The sequence below is a fragment of the Leiobunum rupestre genome, chromosome 1 (genome assembly GCF_980474605.1).
Source record: "Leiobunum rupestre chromosome 1, qqLeiRupe1.1.hap1, whole genome shotgun sequence".
NCBI classification, from domain to species: domain Eukaryota; kingdom Metazoa; phylum Arthropoda; class Arachnida; order Opiliones; family Sclerosomatidae; genus Leiobunum; species Leiobunum rupestre.
Window position 1 is genome coordinate 19,293,288 of NC_143384.1, and position 25,744 is coordinate 19,319,031.

The 25,744-nt window shown below is 35.0% G+C and overlaps 2 protein-coding genes across 2 annotated transcripts; one reads left to right on the forward strand and one right to left on the reverse strand.

Annotated features, from left to right (window-relative positions):
• Positions 1 to 2,705: 2,705 nt before the first annotated feature.
• LOC149961261 (uncharacterized) lies at positions 2,706 to 3,824 on the forward strand. The gene is made up of 2 exons (XM_090160090.1): positions 2,706 to 3,318; positions 3,454 to 3,824. Exons 1-2 carry the CDS (start codon positions 2,706 to 2,708, stop codon positions 3,822 to 3,824), a joined length of 984 nt encoding a protein of 327 aa, XP_090016216.1.
• Positions 3,825 to 15,845: 12,021 nt separating this feature from the next.
• LOC149961262 (uncharacterized) lies at positions 15,846 to 17,711 on the reverse strand. The gene has a single exon (XM_090160202.1). It carries the CDS (start codon positions 17,709 to 17,711, stop codon positions 15,846 to 15,848), a length of 1,866 nt encoding a protein of 621 aa, XP_090016328.1.
• Between the last annotated feature and the right edge of the window lie 8,033 nt (positions 17,712 to 25,744).

The window sequence follows — 25,744 nt, forward strand, 5'->3', positions numbered from 1 at the left end:
GAATATTAAATTTAAATTAAATTAAGAAATAAATTAATATTAAATTTAAATTAAATTAAGAAATAAATGAACATTAAATTTAAATTAAATTAAGAAATAAATGAATATTAAATTTAAATTAAATTAAAGAAATAAATGAATATTAAATTTAAATTAAATTAAAGAAATAAATGAATATTAAATTTAAATTAAAGAAATAAATGAATATTAAATTTAAATTAAATTAAGAAATAAATGAATATTAAATTTAAATTAAATTAAGAAATAAATGAATATTAAATTTAAATTAAATTAAGAAATAAATGAATATTAAATTTAAATTAAATTAAGAAATGAATGAATTAATATTAAATTTAAATCAAATTAAGAAATGAATGAATTAATATTAAATTTAAATCAAATTAAGAAATAAACCAATATTAAATTTAGATTAAATTAAGAAATAAATAAATATTAAATTTAGATTAAATTAAGAAATAAATAAATATTAAATTTAGATTAAATTAAGAAATAAATAAATATTAAATTTAGATTAAATTAAGAAATACACGAATATTAAATTTAGATTAAATTAAGAAATAAATAAATATTAAATTTAGATTAAATTAAGAAATAAATAAATATTAAATTTAGATTAAATTAAGAAATAAATAAATATTAAATTTAGATTAAATTAAGAAATAAATAAATATTAAATTTAGATTAAATTAAGAAATAAATAAATATTAAATTTAGATTAAATTAAGAAATAAATAAATATTAAATTTAGATTAAATTAAGAAATAAATAAATATTAAATTTGGATTAAATTAAGAAATACACGAATATTAAATTTAGATTAAATTAAGAAATAAATAAATATTAAATTTAGATTAAATTAAGAAATAAATAACTATTAAATTTAGATTAAATTTAGATTAAATTAAGAAATAAATAAATATTAAATTTTGATTAAATAAAGAAATAAATAAATATAAAATTGAAATTAAAAATTAAAAGACGGGAGGGCAGGAGCTACCTGAATTAAATAGCACCGGAATTTTCAAAACGATTCTGTGAAACTTGGAGGCCCTTTATTAGTATCTTAGTGTCCTAAGTGGACAACCCACTTTACTTTTGGAACGACGTCCGCCGTAATTCAATTCGTAGGCAGCAGCGTAGCGCCACTTCGGGTCTACATTTGAAACATTTCCAAATGGCCGTTCCGATGAAGTAGAAATAAATGAAACAGAAATGCTTACGTTTAGCCAGGTATGAATATTTGACCCTAACTCTGCCGGGCCTCGTTGCGTTGTTAGAAAGGAATGCCAGAAGAAGTTGGTGTCCCACCGAAACTATGCCGCGTCGAAAGATGGGCTGGCCCACCTCGTAAACAGTGTTCGAAGCCGGATCTACAATTTGCACCAAGTCCGAGCTTCCGGCGTCTTCTTCCGCGGAAGGAAATTCCAAGAATGATATTCTGATCGCCTGATCGTCTAGTGAAGGTGCTGATTTTTTTAATAAGAATATGCAATGGTTAAAAAATATTAATTAAAAAAATATTAATGCATTCACATACAGTTTGAAACCAAGAATTTATTTATACTAAGGGAGAATGACTATATGTTGAGACAAGAGGTGGAAGGAAATACGTCACCAGCACGCGCTTCAGACGGTGCTCGGAAAAAATGTACACATCACTGGCAGGTAGGCGAAAATGTACAAAGGAAGAAATGTACGCATAACTGGCAGGTAGGTGAAAATGTACAAAGGGAAAAATGTACACATCACTGGCAGGTAGGTGAAAATGTACAGGAAAGAAATGTACGCATCACTAGCAGGTAGGTGAAAATGTACTGGGAAGAAATGTACGCATAACTGGCAGGTAGGTGAAAATGTACCTGGTAAACATAAATCCGATTACCGCCTTTATTACTGATTATAACTTGGATGTCCAACGGGCTATTTTAAAGAAACTGATTAATAACTGAAAATGTTTACCTTGGACAAAATTTCCTATTTAAAAATAATCTGGACTTTTTTTCCTTTGTACATTTTCTCCAACAATCTCGGAAGACGTTTTTAAGAATCCGATGTGATACCGGGCTGTTTGACTTTTTAATGGGGAGGAGCTTATTGTTCGAGCATGAAGTTGATTGGAAGCCACGCTAAACACCGTCACGACATAGTCAGCCAACCGGAGTTTAAATAAACACCTTATTGGCAACTGTTGTACATTTTATATTATGTCATGAACCTGTATAACGGTTTCATATATATCGCCAGATGGCGCCTCATTCTATAATCACGTATTTTATCATTCTATAATCAAGGTCAACAACCAAAGTAAAACTAAAACTTAGAGAACAGGGAGAGAGACCAAGCGAGATAGACTTTTCTATTAGTGTATCAAATTTACAACTTCCCCACAAACACAACATTGGCGACGGAGATGGGATCCAAGAAAAGAGAATAACACAGTTCAAGTAACATTTACACAAGTCCCTTTTTATTTTTTGTTTTGTCTGTTTTTTACAAATTAAAGAAGGTTGTTATCTTAAATTAAAAGGGCTTTAAGTCGCTCATTGACTTGGCCCTTGAATACCTTAGATGTAAAACATATCAGATTGGCAATAAAAAAACCTGAACTTGAACTTGTATCAGTCTAACTCTTGCACACCACGTCTCAACACTATCAATCTCAGAACAAAGGATTAGGCTCAACTATGCCAACACCGCCTACCATCACTGTGTCAGGCACTGATGGCCAATGCGATACGTTCAATCCAAAGGAGGAATCTTTCTTCAATTACTCTGAACGTATGAAATCATACTTTTGGGCAAATTATATAACTGTAGATGCGAAGAAACCTGCCATTTTGGTAACTTGTCTACCGTCCACTGTATTCTCTAAACTGACGGGCATGATTGTTCCAGAAAAACTCGGGGACAAGACGTATGATGAACTGGTGACACTACTGACACAGCATTATGATCCAACATCGAGAGAGATGACGCAATGCTTCAAATTTAACCAAAGAGTCAGACAACCAGAAGAGTCAGTTAATAATTTCATAGCGGAACTCAAACGACTAGAGGAGCATTGTAACTTTGACGCAGCGTTCGATAGCGTGATAAGGGATCGCCTGATATGTGGAATAGCAAATCCGGAAATTCAAACACGTTTACTCCAGGAAGCCACACTCACACTAGCGCAGGCAAAAACCATTCCAGTAGCCATGGAAACAGCAGCCAAGGATTCCAGAGTTATGAAATCCACCGATGGAAATTCTGCATACACACAACCACATGCAACATTATCACTCAACCGCAAAACTGGTAATAGGAACGAACCAAAGAAAGACTTCTTTGAACTCCCTACAAAACGCAATGGCTGATGTTTCCGATGCGGAACGAAAGACCATTTCACGAAGAATTGTATACTCATAAAGAAACAAAATGCAACAAATGTAGGACATTCGGCCAGAGTATGTTTGGGTACATCAGGAAAGCCCAATACAACGAAGAAACAAATTACAGAGGAAGTTCGGCAAACCACAGTTCAATACAAGCTTTTCGATGAATACAATGCTACTGCTTACCACATTGAAGCTGCTAGCGCAAGACCCTCAGTCATTGAACCATGTCTCCTAACATGTAAACTGAATGGTAAAGCACTACCGTTTGAGTTAGACACGGGTTCTGCCTTCACGATTCTCTCGGAAGATGTCTATAGCACAATTCCGAACGCCAAACCTTTGGAGTCATTTCCGTACAACTTACGCTCAGTTTGTAGCAGTAGCAGTAACCTGGAAACCAAAGGATTTTCGACCGTAGATGTATAGTTTCACGGAAGGAAAGCCCACTTACAAGTAGTCGTCACACGAGGAACCAATTGTGACACTTTTTAATATTAAATGAGATTGGTTCAGTAATTCGTTGTCTAGGGGTACTTTAGTTACGTAAAGTGTCAACAATAATTAAACTACATAAATAAGAAGTCGTAATGTAGGCACTAAAAATCATTTAATTATGCATTGAAAGAGTTATATAAGGAATAATGGACCTACATAAGGTAATACAACAATGGAATTTGGCTCTGGTCTCCCCACCATATATTAAGTGCACTTATGAGTTAAAATTGTTTTCTTACGAGTACGTTGAAGAAGGCCATAGGAACGAGAGTCTTGACGGATTCCGCTGGTTTAGACGCTAAAGACCCGATGAACGCGGGTCGACGCTGGCGCGGGTCCGTACCGAACATTTCTTTTTCGGTGGATCTTGAAAACAAGAAAACATATCGCGCACAAGCGGCACAACTCCTTCAGTGGCGAACCGGGCTGACGAGAGAGTTAGGGTTTCATCATGTGGCGCATCGTCAGAAAAGAAAAGAGAGAGACCCTTTTGAGTCTGTGTCCCTTTTTATACCCCGTGGTCAGCCGATCTACGGGGTCGAGTTAGTCGTTCCAAGTATGGAAAGTTTTTCTTGTATAAAATCGTTCGATTGGGAAAACCCGATGGGTAAGACCAGAGCAACGTTTTAGTCCTATTGTAGGAGCCAGAGCCATGAAAATTATCTTACCTAGGGGAACATTCATAAAAGGAGAAATACTCGATATATATTATAGTGTTTCTTATGGGATATCGGCTTAGAATACCTTTATCGTTATACAATCCAAATCTCTGTGGAAGAACTTGGATCTTCTCTGATCTACGAGTTTTGGATCACTTTGTTCATCACTTGACTAGTGCCACCCTCACATTGGAAGATATCTTGGAAAAACACAGCAGTTTTCACACCACGTTTAGGACGTTTTAAAGACGTCTTGGTACATTTAATCAGAAAATCAGATGCGCGACCGAGATTTTTCCAACCACGCACTTTGCCCTTGGCAATCAAGGAGAAAGTTGAGAAAGAACTTGATCGTTTGGAATCTATGGGAATCATCACTACGATTCCAACTTCTACATTCGCTGCACCGATTGTCCCAGTGTTAAAGCCGAATGGCTCGATACGTATTTGTGGAGACTTCAAACTCACCGCTAACAAAGCCATAGATACGAATGCTCCTTCGAATGCACGTGTACATTTTACTACTATGTAAATTGGCGGGAAAAGACTGAAATTTAAACACAGTTGAGGTTCTATAAGTTTTTTATGCTTTTAAAATGAGAATTTGAGCCTTTTGAAGATTTCAACTGACCCAAAAGTTGGAGGGGGCAATAACATTAGTTGCCTCTCCCAACAAAATTCTAGGGAGGGGCATTGCCGCCCTTGCCCCCCCTGGTTCCTACGCCCCCGAATCTTAAGACCTGGTGGCCATAAACACAATCAAAGGCTTGTACGCGCACAACTGTCTTATGGCGTATCTTCGGCGTCTGCCGTATTTCAACGAGCTATGGAAACACTCTTTCGAGGTCACGCAAAGGTGTATCCTTTTCAAGATGACATCCTACTCGGTGGAACATCTCCACAGGATCACCTACTTCTTCTGGATAAAGTTTTGGACATTTTGCGGTGATCGTTACAAACACAAGAAACTACAAAACATTATACTGATTTTGAACTGAGAAATCGTCCGACCAAAAGAACACGGTTTTAGAAATTTTTAGTTTTATAGTTCACAGTAAACTAAAAACTATTGGAAGAATTTCCGTGTACTTGGACTGTTGGTGGTTACACATTTAACCCCTGCTCAGTAAAGTATGAGTAATCGGTATAATCAGGAAAGAAAAACGAAATAAATTCTATAGTAGGGGTTACGTATATCTTTACTCTATTGACCCTAGCTTCGAGCTAGGGCAGGGGTTTTCAACCTTGATTTTTCAAGAAACTCTTCGCTATCAGAACCAAAATCCGCGGAACCCCTGAAATTTTAAATAAATAATATCCCGATTGTTGCAAAGCAATTTTAGTAACTTTTTAAGTAGTTAAACTTAATTATAGAAGAATTTAAAAAAATGTTTATGATTTATCATATAACTGATATAGACAAGCTTATTAATAAATAAATATATATAAGGTGGAATTTTCCTTCAATCAAAACATCACAAATATGAGGTAGAATAGACTAGATTAGCTTGATAAGAAAATTGTTATTTTGGTTTTTAAACTTGGAATATACATTTTTTGAGGTTTCCGCAGGTTGAAAACCACTTGGCAAGCGAGTAATTGTTAGTTAGTTTAACTTTTCAAGAGCTTGATAAGATTAAATATATAGAATAGTGTCCTCTATATGAATATATTCCTAAGAATACACTGGGGCGCAATTTTTTATTTTGTTTTGCTCACGGCGCCAACACCGATTTTGGTTACCCCGACACCCTGATAAAGCCCCCCATTAGTGCACCCCTTTGGCCCGTTGAGGGTCGACCCACGTTCTAGCAGGGTACGATTTTTTCCGCGCCTATCTTTACCCCTTGTAATTGACCTCCTCCCCTTCCACTCGTCCACCATGACCTTCTACGCTTGTCGAATCTTGTCTTCGACTTTTAAGTGGTACTTATGGATATTGCTGTGGTTAAAAATAAATCGCCCGAAAAATTCGGTACTGAAGAATGTATTTAAACAAAGCGTAATTTATGCTTTGTCCCGCAGTATCAAATATTGGACGGTGAAAATGGAATTATTCGGAAAAAGAGCAGCTCCCTAATTCCGTAAAAATGGCATTATATTTAGGATGATACTGTCCGTTGCACCAGCGCACTGTATTTGCCGCCTTTGTTTGTTGTCGTGTAATTGTCACACGTCGATTTGCAATATCCTCACTCGAAACAGAATGTAGATTTTAAAAAAAGTAAAAATACCAGTTATAATTTTGACGCAAATGAGGCTGCCACTTGAAGAATTGGCGAAAAGCGGTGAACTCAGTTCCTGGGTTTGCGGATTTCCCACGCTGAAGTTGTGGCACGCGGTTTTATCTGCAATGAGATCGTACATTTACTAAAACACTCTTTTGACTGCAGTAATTTATCCAATGATATCTGGAAATCTTGATATTATCCACAAATTCTACATCTCAAAAGGATTTATAAAAATTGTTATTTATTAAACCAAAATATCACCCAAATCCCGAAATGCGGCGTGTGATTGCCAACAGAAAATACTTGATTTACTTCGAAATGTTTTGGTTTTATAACCCAGTTTTGCAACTTTTAATTAGAAATTTAATTACTTAACCAATTGACCGCTACTAAACAATGATTTAAACATATTTATCTCTTACAAAGAATCGTATACATTATTTTCAATTCAGTTAAATTGGTGTCTAGCTTAGGTTATTTGTGTAATTTAACCGAATGTTTCTGTACACAAAAATAATTCATTATATATTATTATTATAAATAATTTTAATTCAATATTTATTTATATAGGCTGAAATGTGTTCCATTTGATCCAATTACCGTGTATGAAATTCAACTTTATTCCGATTTGATGAAAACTAACTGATCCAAATAGATTTGGGATCAAACTGGTTGTATTTTGATTCCAGTTAGATTCAAATTCGGACGGGGGCTCAAGTCATTTCCGTCGGGGAAAGTAATTTTAAGTCGCTTTAACCCGGAGTTAAAAATTATCCTTTGAAACCTATCTAAAATCTATCACCATAAATATACTTTTATGAAAAATATGTTGCAAAAACTTGAACAATTGTTTGTAGAAAATGTGCTCTTACCAATAGGCAGAAATGTGTAATTGGCTTTGAAACTAGCGAGTTCGACGGTTTCGTAAGAAATGAATGTCAAATGGAGGTCAGTTCCCGTTGAAACAATGAGACGAGGAACCTTGGAACCACTCAACTTATAGAGCAATTCGGATGATTCAGTGGCGCCATCTCTGATTTCCAGTTTATCTTTGAAGGACAAAGTGAATTCCGAAAATTGAACCCGAATTAGATGATTCGATGGAGCTGAAATTTTAATTGGTTTTGAGTTCATTTCAATGATTGTAAATATCTCAAAGTATTCGCGTAGAAATTCTCTTATGCACTAGAAAGAGTGTACCTGCAGATATAAGAGCAACTGTCGGCTCTCTCATTGCCACCTGTATTATGAAAAGGCCCCTGTTATTCGAGATAGCCATGACCCCTGTAGCAAATTAGAGTCGGGCCGACGTCGGCAAAAAGGTACTAACACTAAAATCGGCCGACCTTTGGATTTACGGTCGAAATGTCCTAGGGGTAAAACGATCGGTCGGCTGCAAAACGTCGATTCTTAATCGCCTTTTAATAGATCTAAGAACCGACTCCGAAACGACTTCGGGCCGACTTGATGTTAATGCTTATTTCCGACCCAAAACTGATCTAACTATTAGATGCCGAATACAAATCAGTAGAGTATTTAAGTTCGGCAACTTAAACTCTACTTAACGGACTTAAACCTAAATTATATATCCCATGTAAAAATATTGTTTATAATTGCTGTAATTTATGTTATTGACCAATTTACAAACGAGCCAATCAACGCGAGGGATACCTATAAGTACCGACTATTTGATTTCGACGCTAGCGACATCTATTGAAAAAAGAGCTACTGCACTTGCTTTAAAGGTAGCTAATCAGTTCAATGCAATTCCTCGAGATAATTTTGCTGAAAATTACTGATTTCTTCGGAAGTGAAAACGGCCAAGAGAGCTTCCGTTTGCCCATTAAAGCGAGCAGGGAATAGCTATATAATGTGTCACAGCCTAAAGAGTAATCATTGAGTTCATATTCCCTAGGTGGCGCCAATTCTAATTGAAGCGCAGCTCCTTTTGTTGCGGGGTCGTGAAGAATGGGTTCAGCCAGGCATGCCTTCTTGGTCACATTTTGCCGACCTGATTTTATACTATAGAAACAGATCGAAGATTTCTAAATTACCATATTAATAAATACAATTTTTAAAAAGTTCATTGAAGTCCAACATATAGTTTTCATGAAATTCAACAAACATTTTGAAAAAAATTAAAGGAACAGTAAACTTTAATAATTCTATAAAGAAGAATCGTCATGAAAATTTTTAGAGATATAGTGAATTCAAAACTTCTTAAAGGGATAGTGAACTCAAAAGTTCTTAAAAGGATAGTAAACGGTACCAAATGTTTGAAATATTTAAAACTTAAAACTTTTTTCTCATTTCAGAAATACTAATTTTTAAAATTAATAATTTTAAGGGTTTGTTATTTTGTTCGTTTAAGGAGTAATTTTTTTGAATAATTTTTATTTTATTCAAGTGGTAGACTAATTGCCGCGTGAGCTTAGAATCTTTAATGTCGACCTGTAATTAATTTACTTTTACCTGTGATAATGAAGATGCAACGCACGGAAGGTGGATACGACTCCGGATAATTTGGCGAGTAAAATTCTTTGGCATCTGGATTTCCCACTGTGAAATTCTTACAAGACGGATCTGTATTCAGTGAGGGCGCTGGGAAGATGGAAGAAAACGCTTAGACAAAATAAGATGTCTTAAAACCAAGGCCATTCGTGCGCAACAGTGTTGTGAATTAATTGTTTTTACTTAATTAATTGAAAATAATATGTTGAAGTAAAGCTTGTTTTAATTAAGGTTAATCAAGTGCTAATAGATAACGGCGCTGTCAAACTTTTTACCAATACTTTAGTAAAACTACTAAATTGCAATAGGAACAAATATAAAATGGCATTTCTGTACCTAACTATTTTGGAAAAAGTTCAAAGATTTTATACAATATTTAGAAAATTTAATATTTTAAACTAAATTAACTCTATATAAAACATGTCGTAAATATAAATATATTTTCACACGTTTGTTCATTAAAATCATCAAATTTATAGAAATGTATGTATACTAAGCTAGTTTCACACAAAAAAATTATCTTTCGCACCCCCAAAATCATTCGGTGGTTTAGACGTAAAAATATACATTATTGGTTTTCTCAATTGCAAGTTTAACAGTTCAAAACCACGGTCACGGGACAATTAAACACCATAACTAGTTTTCAATCAATTTCGATGATCAAGGATACCAACAGGTTTCTAAGTTACGTTTTGTACACTCATTTGCTAGCTTACCGGATTCCAGAAGAACACACGCGAGTAATCGAATAATACTAAAGAAATAGTAAAACCATGTAGGGCTGAACCAGTCTTTAGCAAAAGTCATGATATATACTTCGAATCATGGACCAAGAATTTAAGGGGTCTCACTGTTCCCGATATTTGGACACGGTAGGCGTGGCCTAAATCGGAAGCCTGAGATACATCAGCCGCTTTGAAGCGCCTCAAGAATTCTGTTCAACTATCACTACGAGAGGCTTAGTCGGTGCTTAAGCGATAAAGTCAGGTTAGGCTTAGTTCATGAATTTTTTTAAGTTTAGAAATGAAATGCATTCCCGTGAATTTGATAAAAAAAACCTCAGCCATACGTGGCTTACTGATTATTTTTACTTAACACAATGGTTAATTACCATTACTTAAACTTTTAAATAACCAATTTCAAAAATAAAAGGCTCAAAACTTTCTAAGCTTCATCATTTAACCGACAACAACGGCGCCATTTTGTCGAAATGAACGTGAACGCTCCAGCTTCTCAACGAAAGTACGCCGGAAATCGATTGCAGCGACCCCAAGTTTGTCCACATTGAACTAAAATTAACCATGATTTTCGTATTTCGAGTATTCACGCGTGCTTTTTAAAGCTTGAACAGTGAGTCCCCTTAGATTCTTGGTACATGTTAGAATAAACTAGCGTTGTAATCGATTTCAATAGGACATCTAACGCCATCTGCCGGAATACCCTTCAACTAAATTTAATATAAATAGCAGACGGCTTTTGGATTAAATATTTCCAAGTCTTTCAACTAATGTACAGACAGAGAGAATTTTGCCGATACTTGTGATACAAATTTAAATTAAACATGGAGCTAGTTTCAAACTCAATATTAATTCAGTACCTCTCATCTCTCGTAAAACATTCTGGTTGCGTGTTTCTAAGTGCTGATTTGGGAAACAAACGACCGAATTGGAATTTAGCAACGTGTAACCCGAAGGTACGATTTAGCGACTGAAATTATTAAGTTAAGAAATGTACTAAATTTAATATTTTTACTCGAGCTTTAAAAAAATCAGAAAATAAACTAACTTGAAGTAGTTGCTGTAGAATTTGACTCGCTTGTTTGGGCTTGGTTCGTTTCTTTTATGATCAATATAAATGTTTCAATCAACAAACATTTCCAAAATCTTCCACGCATGTTTCTAAAGATTAAGATAAAATAATTAAAACTTGAATTATATTATCTAAGTAAGTGGGTTGGTTGAGTGGTTCGCACTTTCGTCTCGCTTGCGGCACTGGGTGAAAAATCTAGCTACTCCTACTTCCTTCCAAGCTCTTCGGTTTCCCTCAAAACTAGTTGAGGTGGAAGTAATGAGTGTAGGGAGCTGTTGACTCGCGTGGCACGAAGGGCTTGCCACCACCCTCCTACGCATTGTAATCCGGCCAGCTGAATTAAATGGAATTATAAGTCGCTAGATGTCTTGGGTATAGACTGGTGCAAAAGGTAAAAAAAAACCACACGGAAACAATTTCGATTGAACATCTGAACCTTAAGTTTAGTTTTCTTGAATAATCTTAATTTATTATATTGCATTTAATGAACTTACAAGGAGACATCCCGAAGTGTAACCCACCGATTTTGTTCAAAATCGGGGGATTGGTAGACCTTCATGTATCATGAACATTCCTAAAGGGAATTTATTCAATGGGCAACCGTTTTGCCATGACAACGAAAAATGTTTTTGACAACACAAAATATTAAATTTTCCCATTGACAATAACATGGGATTCTGACCGATTCCTAGGAAAAATTTTAACAAATTTCAAAATTTCGAAAATGCCAAAAATAGAAAAAAAAAAAAATTGACAAAAAAACATCAAAATTGATCAACATTTGATCAATTTGAGGTCCAAATCCGATGTTATTGTCAATGGGAAAATTTTATATTTTGCGTTGTCAAAGACATTTTTCGTTGCCATGGCAAACCGGTTGCCCATTGAATAAATTCCCTTTAGTATTTTTCATGATACACGAAGGTCTACCAATCCCCCGAGTTTGAACAAAATCGGTGGGTGACACTTCGGGATGTCTCCTTGTTAGACTCGCAACGGTAACAATTTTGTATTTCCTAATTACACTGATGTTTAGTCCTTCTTAGTTGTAATTTTTGAAAGCATTAGGCATAAGGTATATTTGTTATATTTAACTAAGGCAGCCTACGTTAATAGAACATTAGTTTTTCAAAATATTTTACTGTAATAAAACAATAATAATCATAATAAGCTAGGCTAATACCCAAGGCACCACCTGAGACCCAAGTCATCGAGCGACTTTTAAGGCTTTTAATTCCGGTGGCCGGGTTACAATGCGAAGGAATGTGGTGGCAAGCCCTGCAAGCCACGCGAGCCAACAGCTCCCTACACTAACTATTGCCGTTAACCTCAACAAGTTTTTATGGAAGGGGAAACCGAAGAGCTCGGTGTAAAACCCCTTAAACCAGTGAGGAGAGAACTTGCAAACTCAACGCGGAAGGAGTTGTTCCGAGTTTTCACCCAGTGCCACAAGTTGGGATCGAACCCGGCTCCTCTTGATGCGAGGCGAAAGTGCTAACCACTCCGCCACCCCACATGCGATGGTGTGTTTAACCGATAAATGGGCAGTATTGAGAGCTAGCTTATTTAAGTTCAAGAAAAACTCCAGTCAACCCCTCGTGAGGGAGCTTCAAAAGAATATTTACAGACCACTTCAGAGAGTCCTAAGCCGTCATATGACACATCAGAACAGAGTGATCCGTCATCACGCACTTATATGACTTCGATGACTGTTGTAACTGGTTCCAGTAACGGGTCTCACAAAAATCTATTCTTAGTTTCCGATCAATGATCTTCCTTAAGATACGGGACATTGGTTCGCCAAAGCATATACATTAAATATAAACATTAAATGTAGTTCAGAGTTAACGCCTGCGCAGTTTTCAGTGCAAACCACCTAATAAGTGCATGTGTTTTCAAATCGTCATAATGCGAAGAAATACTTTGTCTTCCTTCAAGAAGAATTAGCGAAGGAGTGGCACGAACATTCTTTTTTTCCAATAAACTATAAACTCGAAATATCAGATACCCGCGGTCAGAAATATTTCGTCCTCTGCTAAATTACTTATTTATTAATATATGTTTCCGTAAAATGAAACAATTGAAAAGTATAAAATGTTTTTCGCTGCGGCGTCATTTCGTGACAAATCAACCAGAGGTTTATAAGGTCATTTTGGCCCAAAAAGCCGATTTCCAAATTATTTTTAATGAACTCTAACCAGTTTTGGAGATATTTAATACCGAATTTGGCCAAAAATGGAAAAAAGTGACCATGGCCTCTGAAGTCAAAAATTAATATCTTTTGACAAAATAGTCCGATTTTAACCGAAACTAAGTTATTAAAAAGACATTTTTGCTTTCTTTTCAAAAAAAAATCTAAAACATACCACATTGAACTGTTATTTATGAAAATTCAGATTGAATCATTTGACCTTTGACCTTTACTTTTTACTCAATTTTTAAAAAATTTCCAATATTTTTTTTGAATTCCTCATCCTTGATTTACGAGATAATGTTGAAAACCCAATATATTATTTTTAGTTTTGGAGAAAAAAAATTCTTTTCTACAGCACCAATTGACCAAGTGAATAATTTGTAAGCCAAATTTTGGCGAAATCTAAGAGGGTAGGGTGTGTCAAATTTATAGCCCCATGCACCTAGTAAGAGAGACCATATTACCGGACGTCTATCATCATAGTGCCCTACGCCAGCGTCCACAGCCCGGACAGGTGCCAAATCCAGCATGTGTAGTACCCTACTACCGATGGTTGAACCTTTGACGCGAGCCACTTAACCAAGCAGAAGGTTCAGCATTTGTGGAGCATTTCCCACTTCGCACACGGCAGTGGGATTAAGATTGGATGCGGTAGCAATGCCAGCCGACACCCTACCTACGTAGGTAAAGAGTCAAACCCTTTGGAGAGAGCTCCTAAAGGGGAACGACGGGCACAGAGCAGCCCAAGTAACCCGGCACAGCTGGCACCGGAGATCCCGGTGTGGTTCCAAAAGGCCGGGAAACAGGACCACTGCGCCTCATACGGAAAAACGCCGCCCCACAGCAGGCTACCCTATCCTCCGAGGCGGCCAGTTTGCACGGACCCTCTCCGTTAGCCTGAGCCGAGGCTCAGTATCCAGCCCAAACCTGACCAAAGTCGGAGGTGGAAGGTAGGGCGGACAAATTAAAAAAAATGTTTGATTTGTCATGGAATGAGCTTGCGTCTCAAGCTTTTTAGTATTTTATTTACAAGCGAGTTTCGCTCGTGAAACTCAAGTTCCGAAATCTTAATCGTCTCCAGAGCGCGTTCTCTATTTTCCATAACTATAGCTAGTGACGTAGAAAAAACTATTTACACGTGACCTCCTGTATTTTATTGAAACACTTATTTTTAATTATAAATTCCTATTAATTATAAATTATTATTAATTATAAATTATTATTAATTATAAATTATTATAAATTATAAATTATTATTAATTATAAATTATTATAAATTATAAATTATTATTAATTATAAATTATTATTAATTATAAATTATTATAAATTATAAGTTATTATTAATTATAAATTATTATTAATAATAAATTATTATTAATTATAAATTATTATTAATTATAAATTTGAAATTAAAATGAAATGAAATGAAATTTAATGTGCACCAAAACAATACTAGTTACAGCATCAGCAAGTTGATACACAATGTAAGAAAAATAAATAAGGAAAAAACGAGAAGGTTAAAAGATTATATAAACACAATTAGAATGAAAATATAAACAATAGTTACAAATGTTTAGAGAGTGTCTTAAAGCTAGTGAGGTTGGAGATTTTTTATGTCTCTTATTGTACAGCTGAACAGATCAATATCTCTACCGTATTTGTTCGAAGTTTTTAAGATTCTAGAGATAGGATTTAAGGGGCTTTTAATAGTTTTAAATAGATTTACGTTTCTAATAGAATAATTTGTGACGGAAAAATTGATATTATACAGTAAGTCTTCACTTGGGATTGAGTTATGGAACAATTTATATAGGAAGATAATCTCGGATTTCTCTCGAGTTACATTGAGTTTTTCCATGTTTAGGTCTTCTAATAATAGATTATAATTGTAAATATGACTTTTAGTGAAGTTAGTATGCAGATATTCGATAAACTTCTTTTGAATAGCTTCGATACTTAATAAAAGATAAGTGCTACAGCCTCCCCAGGCCAAAGAGCCGTACATGACCTTCGAGAAGATAAGACTTTTATACAGTAAAATATAGTGGAATTTAGAATTAATTTTTTTCGAGAGTTTTAGAATAACGCCGAGTAGTATTCTGCAGCTATTGACAGTGTATTGAATATGTTTTCTAAAGTATAGTCCTTGGTCGAGGTACACTCCGAGGTCTTTAACCGAGTCCTGGCGTGGGACGGTGTCACCGTTAATTTTGTAAAAGTACCGAATTATTTCCATTTTCCTACTAAAAGAGATTAACACAGATTTAAGGGGATTGATTGGTAAATTATTTTTGGAGCACCACTTAGCAACATTATTCAGGTCTTCTTGTAGTTTTAAACAGTCAGTTAAATTAAGAATGGTTCTGCATATTTTATTATCATCGGCAAATTGATATATGTTGGAATGTTTAATAACGAATTGTAAGTCATATATATAAATGTTAAATAAAAGCGGGCCCAGGGAACTACCCTGGGGTACTCCACAGTTTACTCCATAGCTAACCGCGGTAACAACACCGTTACATTTTAACAAATTGTTCCGGTTATTCAGATAACTGCCCAACCAGCGCAATAAATCGCCATGAACACCAAATTTGCTATTTTTTGCAATAGAGTCGGGTGAGATACTCGGTCAAAAGCTTTCGCGAGATCGATAAATACTACATCAGTTTGTTTCTGATTTTCTACACTTTCAGTTAATTTGTTTAAAAAATTAACATGATTCGTCTCAACGCTTTTGCCTTTAAGGAAACCATGTTGGGCAGAGTTAGGAAATGTATTAAACCAATTTGAAAAATATTTGTGCATAATTCGGTCGAATATTTTCGCGAACACACATAGCAGAGATATAGGTCGATAGTTTTTAGAATCACCCGCGTAACCGCTTTTAAAAATTGGACACACTATTGATGTTTTCCATGAATTTGGGAATTTATTAGTTTTTATGGACAGATTGAATAAATGCTCTAATAATGGCAGTAGAAGGTCACCGCAACCCTTAATTATAAAAGCAGGAATATTATCGCTCCCAGTTGAGAAAGTTAGTTTTAATTCGGTAATTGCCTCTTTAATATCTGATTGAGAAATAGTAACGCTGCTATAAGTGTCCGAATGAAAAATGTTAGTGTCATAATCGAATGATTGATCAACTGCCGTGGTATCTACAGAAATTTTGGAAAAAACATCAAGAAATTCGTTTGCTAGATCGTTAGGTTTAGTAAGTACGTTATGGTTACGCTTCAGGCGGATATCCATAGGTTTCCCTTTGGTATTATTTTTAATATAACCCCAAAACATTTTTGGATGTTTAAGGGCCATATCACATATGTTTTTCGTATTTTCTTTACAATCTCTAGTTATTAGTGTTTTGGAAAGTGAACGAAAATGCCGAAATTGATCAAGATCACTAGAGTTTTTAGTTCGCTTAGATTTTTTGTGGTAATAATTTTTACGTTTTAGAGTGGCTATTAGTTCTGCAGAATACCAGTTAGGAAAGTTTTTAAAGCTTTTGCGTACTAGTTTTGGAATCGAGGTGTTCATGGCCCAGTTAACAGCGCTGGTCAGTAAATCGACACAGATGTCAACGTCAGTAGCACCGTAAAGACAAGACCAATCGTAATCGCGGAGGAAAGTATATAATTTAAGATAGTCACCTTTAGGATAGTTATATGTTTCGGAGGTAAGAGGAATGGATTTTTCAAAGTTCGAAGTGTAATCTAAAGTAAGTGGTGGATGAGGTTTATCAATATTAACGAAGGGGTTGTTCATAGGGGAAATGTTGATATTATTTATATTAGTTAAACAAAGATCTAGGGTGTTTCCATAGTAATTTTTAAAATTACAGTGTTGTGCTAAGTTGCTAGAGTAGCAAACGTCAAAGATATGAGTAGCTTTTTTCTTGATAGCTGAAGAACAGTTGACAGTGCTGTTATGAAACCAATCTACTTTAGTTAAATTGAAGTCTCCTAGTATAATAATGTCAGTACCTGATTTAAATTTTTTTGAGTGAAGTTGCCAATGTGTACTAAACAATTCGTAAAGTGTGTCACTCGCATTCGGGGGTAGATAAACATTACCAATAATAACAGAGGTTACCGAATTGATTTTAACTTCGACAAAAACACATTCCGGGATGCCCTCTAAGTCAGTGCGACGTAGAACTGTTAAGTTATTGTTAATTGCTATAAGGGCGCCCCCACCCCGGATATCCGGGTTGTCGGAATTGTTTCTATCCGAGCGAAATATGTTGAAGTAGCTGGGAAAATAGTCAGAGTTGAAGTGGCTAGAATTAAACCAGGTTTCGGTTATGCAGATGATATCGAGAGAGGTTAGATTAACGTTTTGAAAGAAAGTAGTAGATTTAGTCCTGAGACCACCCGTATTTTGGTAACCAATAGTAATAGTTTTTGACATAGATTAATGAATAATAGGGCTCTGGGAATAAACGTGTTCATCGCGCAGTCTACCCTGAAAAACCTTGAACAGACAATTTTTTGGCCAGTTTTCAGGGTCTTGTAAATTAGAAAATTCTGAAATATCAGCACTGACATGGAAAGACGCGTAAGAATTAAATTTAGTTTTGAGCTTTGTACATTTAATCGATTTTAGTTCAGTTTCGTCTAGGAAAAAATCCGCAATGTCACCTTCAGTAGTTTCTGGAGATAGCCTGGTCACAAAGAGTGCCATCCTAGTGGGTTTCAGGTGAGTGGTAGATTCCTTCAGTTTAGATTCCGTTTTGGTTCCTTTGTAGCTATCACGAACAGGTTTTTTGATAATGGCGCTGTGTTGCCGAGGGATGACTGGGTCGGCTTTTAGCGCATACGTCAATCTATTATGCGAGGTCTGCGCATTGGTGTTGTCTGAGCTAAAGGATGGTTGCTGGGTGTTGGTTGAAGTAAGACATCCAGCAAAAGAATGAGGTTCTGGAAATGGCGCCAGAGGAACGGTAGTGCAGGAAGTAGTGTTGTTACTTTTCAGACTAGCTTTTTCAGATCTTAAGTCGGTTATTTCAGAAACGAGAATGCCAATAGTAGCTTTCGATGTCGCATTATCAGCGGCAAGAGACGATACCGTGTCATGTAGGTCTCTGACAAGGTCCACTAGTAGTATTAACTTAGAATGTGATGAGTCGATGATCGACCGCTTGTCGCGAGTTAAGCTGTCGGTTTTGAGGAACACGTTAAAGATATCATTCAGGGCATCCATTTCTGGTCCCTGAACAAACCCCTTAGGTAGGGTATAGCTGGAGTTTACAGACTCGTTCAGATTTTGAGAACTATTAGCGCCCCCAGGATTTGAAGAGATAGAAGTTTCAGAGGTGTTCATAGCGTGTTTCAACTTTTGTTCCTTCTTTTTTTCTTTGATTTACACGAGGAGCAGGTGAAAAGACTGTGTTTAGGATCAGATCCATCCCAGAGATTGTCGAATTCCGCATCAATTAAGTGAGAAACGCAATCACGATGTACACGCCTACCACATGTTCCGCATGGAACACGGCGTTGTTTGCCATAAAAATGTTTGGTACATTTATTATTAATTATAAATTATTATTAATTCTAAATTATTATTAATTATAAATTATTATTAATAATAAATTATTATTAATTATAAATTATTATAAATTATAAATTATTATTAATTATAAATTATTATTAATTCTAAATTATTATTAATTATAAATTATTATTAATAATAAATTATTATTAATTATAAATTATTATAAATTATAAATTATTATTAATTATAAATTATTATTAATTATAAATTGTTATTAATAATAAATTATTATTAATTTATTAAATAATAGATGAGAGGTATTGTCTGACACGAAAATGAACTACAAACTTTAGAGGGATAGGTGATTATGAAAAAGAATTGCGCGCAAAGGCTCACGGGAGTTGGCTATTTTTTGACAAAGCGTCGGCTGCTTAAATTCGTCTGCACCTACCGAGGCCCGCGGTCATCCGCGTTTAGTAAAAAGCACCAACCATGGATTGATTGTTTGAAAAGTTAGTATTTTTCTAAAATTATTAAAAATACATAAAGTTAACAAATTTATTATATATTTTTTTTATTTCTTATAGTTCTAAACCAAGTATTGATAAAGAAACAAGCCCAATTTTAATAGAAGACACAAGTTATATATTCATACATGTTTCCATTATTCCTGAAAATGAATTAAAATCAATTTGGATAGAATTTAAAAATATTTCATTTAATAAATCAATTACCTTAATTTAACGACTTTGCAAACTTCTCTCAAAACGAAAAACGAAAAATCCTTTCGATTGAACAATGAAATAATAGAAATCTCGCTAACCCTTGCCCAACTAGCCAGACGAATTTACAAAAAGGGCCAATTTTGATACTTTTAATTTGGTAGTACTTAACCAAATCACGTGACCACCGATATTTTTCATAATCACCTATTGTATAAGATTTTATTTTGTCAAAACGCTTGTAAAAATAAATTAACGGAATTGCGTAATTTTTTCGACCATCTTCATTCGTAATCACATCCGCTTTTAGCTTCAAATTATTCTCAAAACCTAGTTTATAAAAATGTATTCAAAGACGAACGATGTAGCACTATTGATTTTTATTAAAGATATTTTGTTATTGTTAATTATTTTCACGAGATGATTTTTAAGCAAAAGAAAAACAATAATTAAATCTGCGAAGTAAATCATCTTTTTCTACAGGCTTGGAGCAGAGCAAATATAACGCTTTAATACTCGTCAACTAAATGTGTGAGGAAACCACAAACCGCTTTTGGATTTATAGATAATTTGTCGTACATATTTTGATATAGATGTCAATCAAAACTACGAAAATAAACAGGAATTTAGAAAACATTTATGGCAGTGTTCATATTTGAATGGTGTATTTTCTAATAAATTCAATAGAAATTATTTTATATTTTCCTTTACAAAATCCTTTAATCCTACAACAAATTTCCTATTTTTCCTGTAACATTTTTTGAGCTTTACCGTTTTCACTCTGAGGATATTTTAGATCGATGGTTTAATCGCAACATTTGAGGGCAAACATTTATTATTTTACGTTCCAGAGATCATTCTGAAAGAGGCAAAAGCTTTCGCACATTCAATTTAAAACTTAATCGGATGGCGGCGATAATTCCGACCAAACTTTAAACTTCGCGTGAAGCTTTTAATAATTAAAACTAGTTTTGGCGGTTACAAAAAACCGTTAATTACTCGAATAAGCTGCTCTCTAAACTCGTCGAGTATTTGTTTTTTTCTAACCTCGTTGCTTCAAAGGTCAAAGAGGGGTTTTTACAAAATTTTGGGGGGCAATAAAGGGTACCTACAAAGTTGTGGAAACTGGGGTTCATTTAAATTAAAGGAATATGTTTCAGCATTGAAAGTTACTTCATATTCCTTTTAAATTGAATTTCATATTATTATGAATAAAACCAGCTCCTAATCAAGTTCTCCATAAGAATATTACTAGAGGTCTTTTTGTGGTTACTCGAATCGAATAAGAGAAAGTTTCGCCCTAATCAAGTACTCAATTACTCGACTCGACTTATACTCGACTCAAATACTCGATGAAAAAATTTTATACTCGATAACCGACTAGATTGCCTAAAACCACTAATCGCACAGATCAAAGAATAAAAAATACGTAAAATCCTTACCATTTAGAAGACGCAATAGCTTATTTTAAAACATTTTTTTAATTAATTTTACTACGACACACAAAACTTTGGAACATTAATGATTTTATTTGTCTTTGAAGAGTGGAGGATTTCAACTTTTCCACATTGCGTGATACGTCGGCGCGACGTGATTTCGAGGACCTTCATTTTACCTGTACAACAGGTTTTCGGCTCGTCCGTCGTAGCACCAAGAATGTTTTTATTTCTACGTAGGAAGAATGACTTGGTCGCGACGATTTTGGCCGTTGCTTTGAACCCCAACCTCACTCTAACAGTAAACTCCTTCCCCCTAATTCCTCCCGGTTCTCATTGGTTCCCCAAAACTGACGTGCGCGATTCAAGCACACGGTGGTGCGAGGCTAACCTGCGCTCCCTCTCGACCATTCTACCGAAGTGGAAATAAAAACATGTTTGATAAAAACAAATCGTTGTAGATTCTGAATGTGGAAGCGCCACTCCGTTCGTTAATTGGGAATCGCAATTTTTAACCTTGGACCTCTCGTAAGATGTTTTCCTTTGAGAATTTCAATTGTTAAAAAATAACCGGTAGTAATTTATACACTTTATCGTAATACTATAAAGTTCAACGAAGGGAACCTATTACGCGCCATTGTATTAAATGCAAAATAGTAAAACCAAATAAATTAAAATATTAAATAATGTTGCTTAAGATTCCAATGAATATATTTCATATTTATTAAACCTATTATTTACCATGGTGAATATTAGTAGAAATTATGATCAGAGAAAACGGCATGGGATTAGACGAGATAACTTTATTTTAAACAAGACGTTTCGAGCCGAGGCCCTTCTTCAGTCGATCGTTAGTTTTAATTTGATTTAAAATTTCACCACGCACCATTTTCTAAAATCACGTGAGCAGAAGGTCAACGTGTTAAATAATATACAAAAGTTATTCTGATTATAACAATTTATGCGCCTAATAAAATCAATGTAAGCTATAAATCCAAAGTATACGCAAGCTAGGAGCAACAAACACAAGGAGAACGCAGCTAGCCTTTAAACACGCTAAGGCAGTGTTGCGTACAAATTTCATTGGACGAACCTTTACGCTGATCGTTTTACAGGCGGGGGGAAGACAATTTCCGAATTTTCCCCTTCCGACGGCAGCAGGCGCTAAAGCGTCTAACCAATGAAAACTGTACGCAAGAAAAAGCACGATTTTTGACAGGTTTCGCTCTCCACGTGTGGGGTGCTGTGTTTGTTGCTCCTAGATGCAAGTCAGTGTGAATTATTAAAATAGAAATAGAAATAAAAAATGTTTAAATCAAAATATTTCCCCAATTAGTTACTTCCTGACCTCCTTTATCTAAATTTAAATTACCTAGTTTACGAATATACAATCCTTCATATGGCTTTAATACCAAGAACGTATTTATTAATGACCGAGGCATTTTTTCTGGAAACTTTTCCGTATATTCCCGAAAAAAGAAAAAATATGTTTCCATTCCATGATTAGACTAATATTGTTCGCAAATTTAAATTTCGCGGCATTGGAGCGTTTATAATCCCACTATAGATGGTTTTAAGAAAGGTATTATTTCTTGTCTCGACGCGCACTCTCTACTCAAATCAATCATTTTGTAATTGCCTGACGACGACGCTGGTAAAAGCGTCGAAATGGCCGTAGCTAATTTATAAAATCACATTTTACTGTGCAGTAGTGGTTTTTTATTTCATTTCTTGATTTATTTTCCTTTTTTTTAATTTAAAAAGGTGATGGGGAAGAGTAGAATCTGCCGTTGCGTTCCCGGTTGTAAGAATTATTACGCAAAAGGTCCTCAAAGAACAATATTTTAATCGTTTCCCATTGGAAAGTTGATTTCATGGAAGGGCGAACCCCCTTGACAAAACTATGGATAAACGCTTTAAAATGACCAAACAGGTTAGTTTTTAGGCCTTTGACAGAAACAATCTCACACCAGACTGTGGTTATAGCCTCTTAAAGTGACCACTTGCTAGGCCTTTACCCCGACATTATGTTAGTTAAGTTAACGACACAGTTAAATGTTTTTTTGAAATAGTTATTTTCTTAACATCCCAATCAAAGAACTGCCTAGGAGGGGGTATACTCTAGTCTTTGGTTTTTATTGATATTTCCGGAAACATGTTTGCCAGCTTGTTGACGTACCTTCATGCGTGTCGCGCCGACGGATTTAGAACTGGAACGTACTGAACTGAACTCCAACCAAAGACTGAGGGGCAATTTTTGCAGGGGGGGGGGACAACATAATTGGATTTTATGAAAACACCTATTGGGAAACTTTTGGAACGATGGTTTTTCACCATTTACAGGAAAATCTATTTTAACGGCAAAAAGACCACGCACCATTTCTTCCACCTCTAGCCCTAATGCCTGCCATCTTAGTTGTTGCATGATTTTGATCCCCTCCATCGAGATAGAAAGAAATAGAGCCACTATTGAGAGTCAAGGATCCTTGGTTTTTTACTTGGGAAATTTCAACCCAAAGTTGCGCGGTGCTATCTAGCAGATAAACTATTAATAGGTTGGAAATTTAAATTGGCAATTCGTATGAGCAATTTCAAAGTCTAATAATTTTAAGCTTCAAACTATTCACACATATACATACTTGCAAATGTAATTCAAGTAAATCAATTATTTGTAAATTTAAACATAAACCTTAAAATGCCTAAATCTTGGGCCTTTCCTGGCTGTCAAAGTCGGTCTTTGAGAGACAATATAGAATTTCAGAAGTATTTTAGAAACGAAACATTTATAAGTATTTCAGAATAGATAATATTATACCATTTCATTTTATCGCTTAAGATTTGCTCATTCTAACAAACCGTTGTGCTCCTATAGCCATTAAACAATTAAACTTCAAACTGCGAAATAACATTATGCGTGGTAAGCACTTCAACAATAGTGATTATCGTGTTGGTAAAAGTGGGAAGGATCAGTCACGGACAAAACTAAAATAAACCGCAGTTCCTTAAGATTTAATGAAACCCGGACAAAAGAAAATAAACTGTTTTTGTAGCAGACTTGATGAAATGGACACTTCAGAAACCACGCAGATTGACAGTACTGGTAACATACCAGAAATATTACATCTTCCATTTTACAAGATGAGCACTTCTATGGTCTTGAATTGAAAGTAACAGATGATGATCATACGGAGGTAACTAGTTGCTTTAATAATTAATATTAATTAATATTTGCCCAGTAGAGTTTAGTATGTTGGGATTTATGTTATATTAAATTTGGATTTCATTGAAGATGACCCTTCATGTAAAAGCTCAAGTTTCGGTTCTAGATCCAATGCATGAACAGAGTTGCCAACTCCGAGATTTTCATTTCGCGGGAAAACATTGCTCAGCCGCGGGCCGCGTGATTTATACATTCTTGAAATGGTATTATAAATCCTTACTAACAATAATTGAAAGCGAAAAACTGACTTCCGAGTTTCCTTGTAGAATCACTAGAAAAATGGTTCACGGGAAAAGAAGTTCGTACGTTGGCAACCCTGTGCATGAAGCTCATGAAGTTGATAAAAAAAATAAACACGCATCATGATCATGTAAGTACAACTGTATCTATCTAATTACCTACTGAAGTTAATTTAGTAATCTCAGAGTTATGGATTTCCAAGACATATTCCAAGGATTTCAATAACGTTGATTCTTCTTCAGTCTCAGAAGATATGGTAACTGCTGAGCTAATTTTTTGATAAATTTGTAAAATTAATCAGAAAAACGACGTTTTTTTCGATAAAAAGCTCAAATTTTCCGAATAATACATGTTTTTTAATCATTTCCGAAATATAAAAAGGTAAATTTCTTTGTTTAAATTTTTTCCCCGAAAAAATCAATTTAATCATGGGTAATAATTAACCGTCCCCGACCTCTAAATGTAATAATAATATCAAAATATAATACTATAATAATAATATAATAATATAATAACTATAAATATTATAATATAATATAATATAATATAATATAATATACAGAAAAAACTCAAGGGGGGGGGGGGACGCTAAATGACATCTTCAAACTGTTTCCAAGACAAGAACTACAATCAACCGAATAAGAACCCATATACTAGTCAAAAGGCCACCAGTTGTTTCGGTAGGAGTTAAAGGAACGACAAATGTTTCAAAGTTAAGACTATTTAATTCATACATAATACACAAGTACAATATAACGCGTAGAGTCTGAATTAACGTTATGTGAGAGTTCGCTGAGAGTCTGAATTAACGTTGCGTGAGAGTTCGCTGAGAGTCTGACTTAACGTTGCGTGAGAGTTCGCTGAGAGTCTGAATTAACGTTGTGTGAGAGTTCGCTGAGAGTCTGACTTAACATTGCGTGAGAGTTCGCTGAGAGTCTGAATTAACGTTATGTGAGAATTCGCTGAGAGTCTGAATTAACGTTGCGTGAGAGTTCACTGAGCATCTGACTTAACGTTGCGTGAGAGTTCGCTGAGAGACTGAATTAACGTTGCGTGAGAAGCAAATTTACTTAGCCTGGTGAGAGATGTCTGTGAGATTTGATAGGTGATACTGGACGGAAATGCCTTGTAATATATAACAATGCTATATTAGAGTAATTTTAGAAGCCGCGAAAGGTTTGCTGAGATTCGTATATTTACGTATATATATGTGTGTATATGTAAATGTATATGCATGTGTGTGTACATGTTTATGTAAAGTAAAGTAGAAGGACAGGTAGAGAAGGAGTTGTCTTAACGGTTCGTGAGAGTTCGCTGGGAGTCTGAATTAAC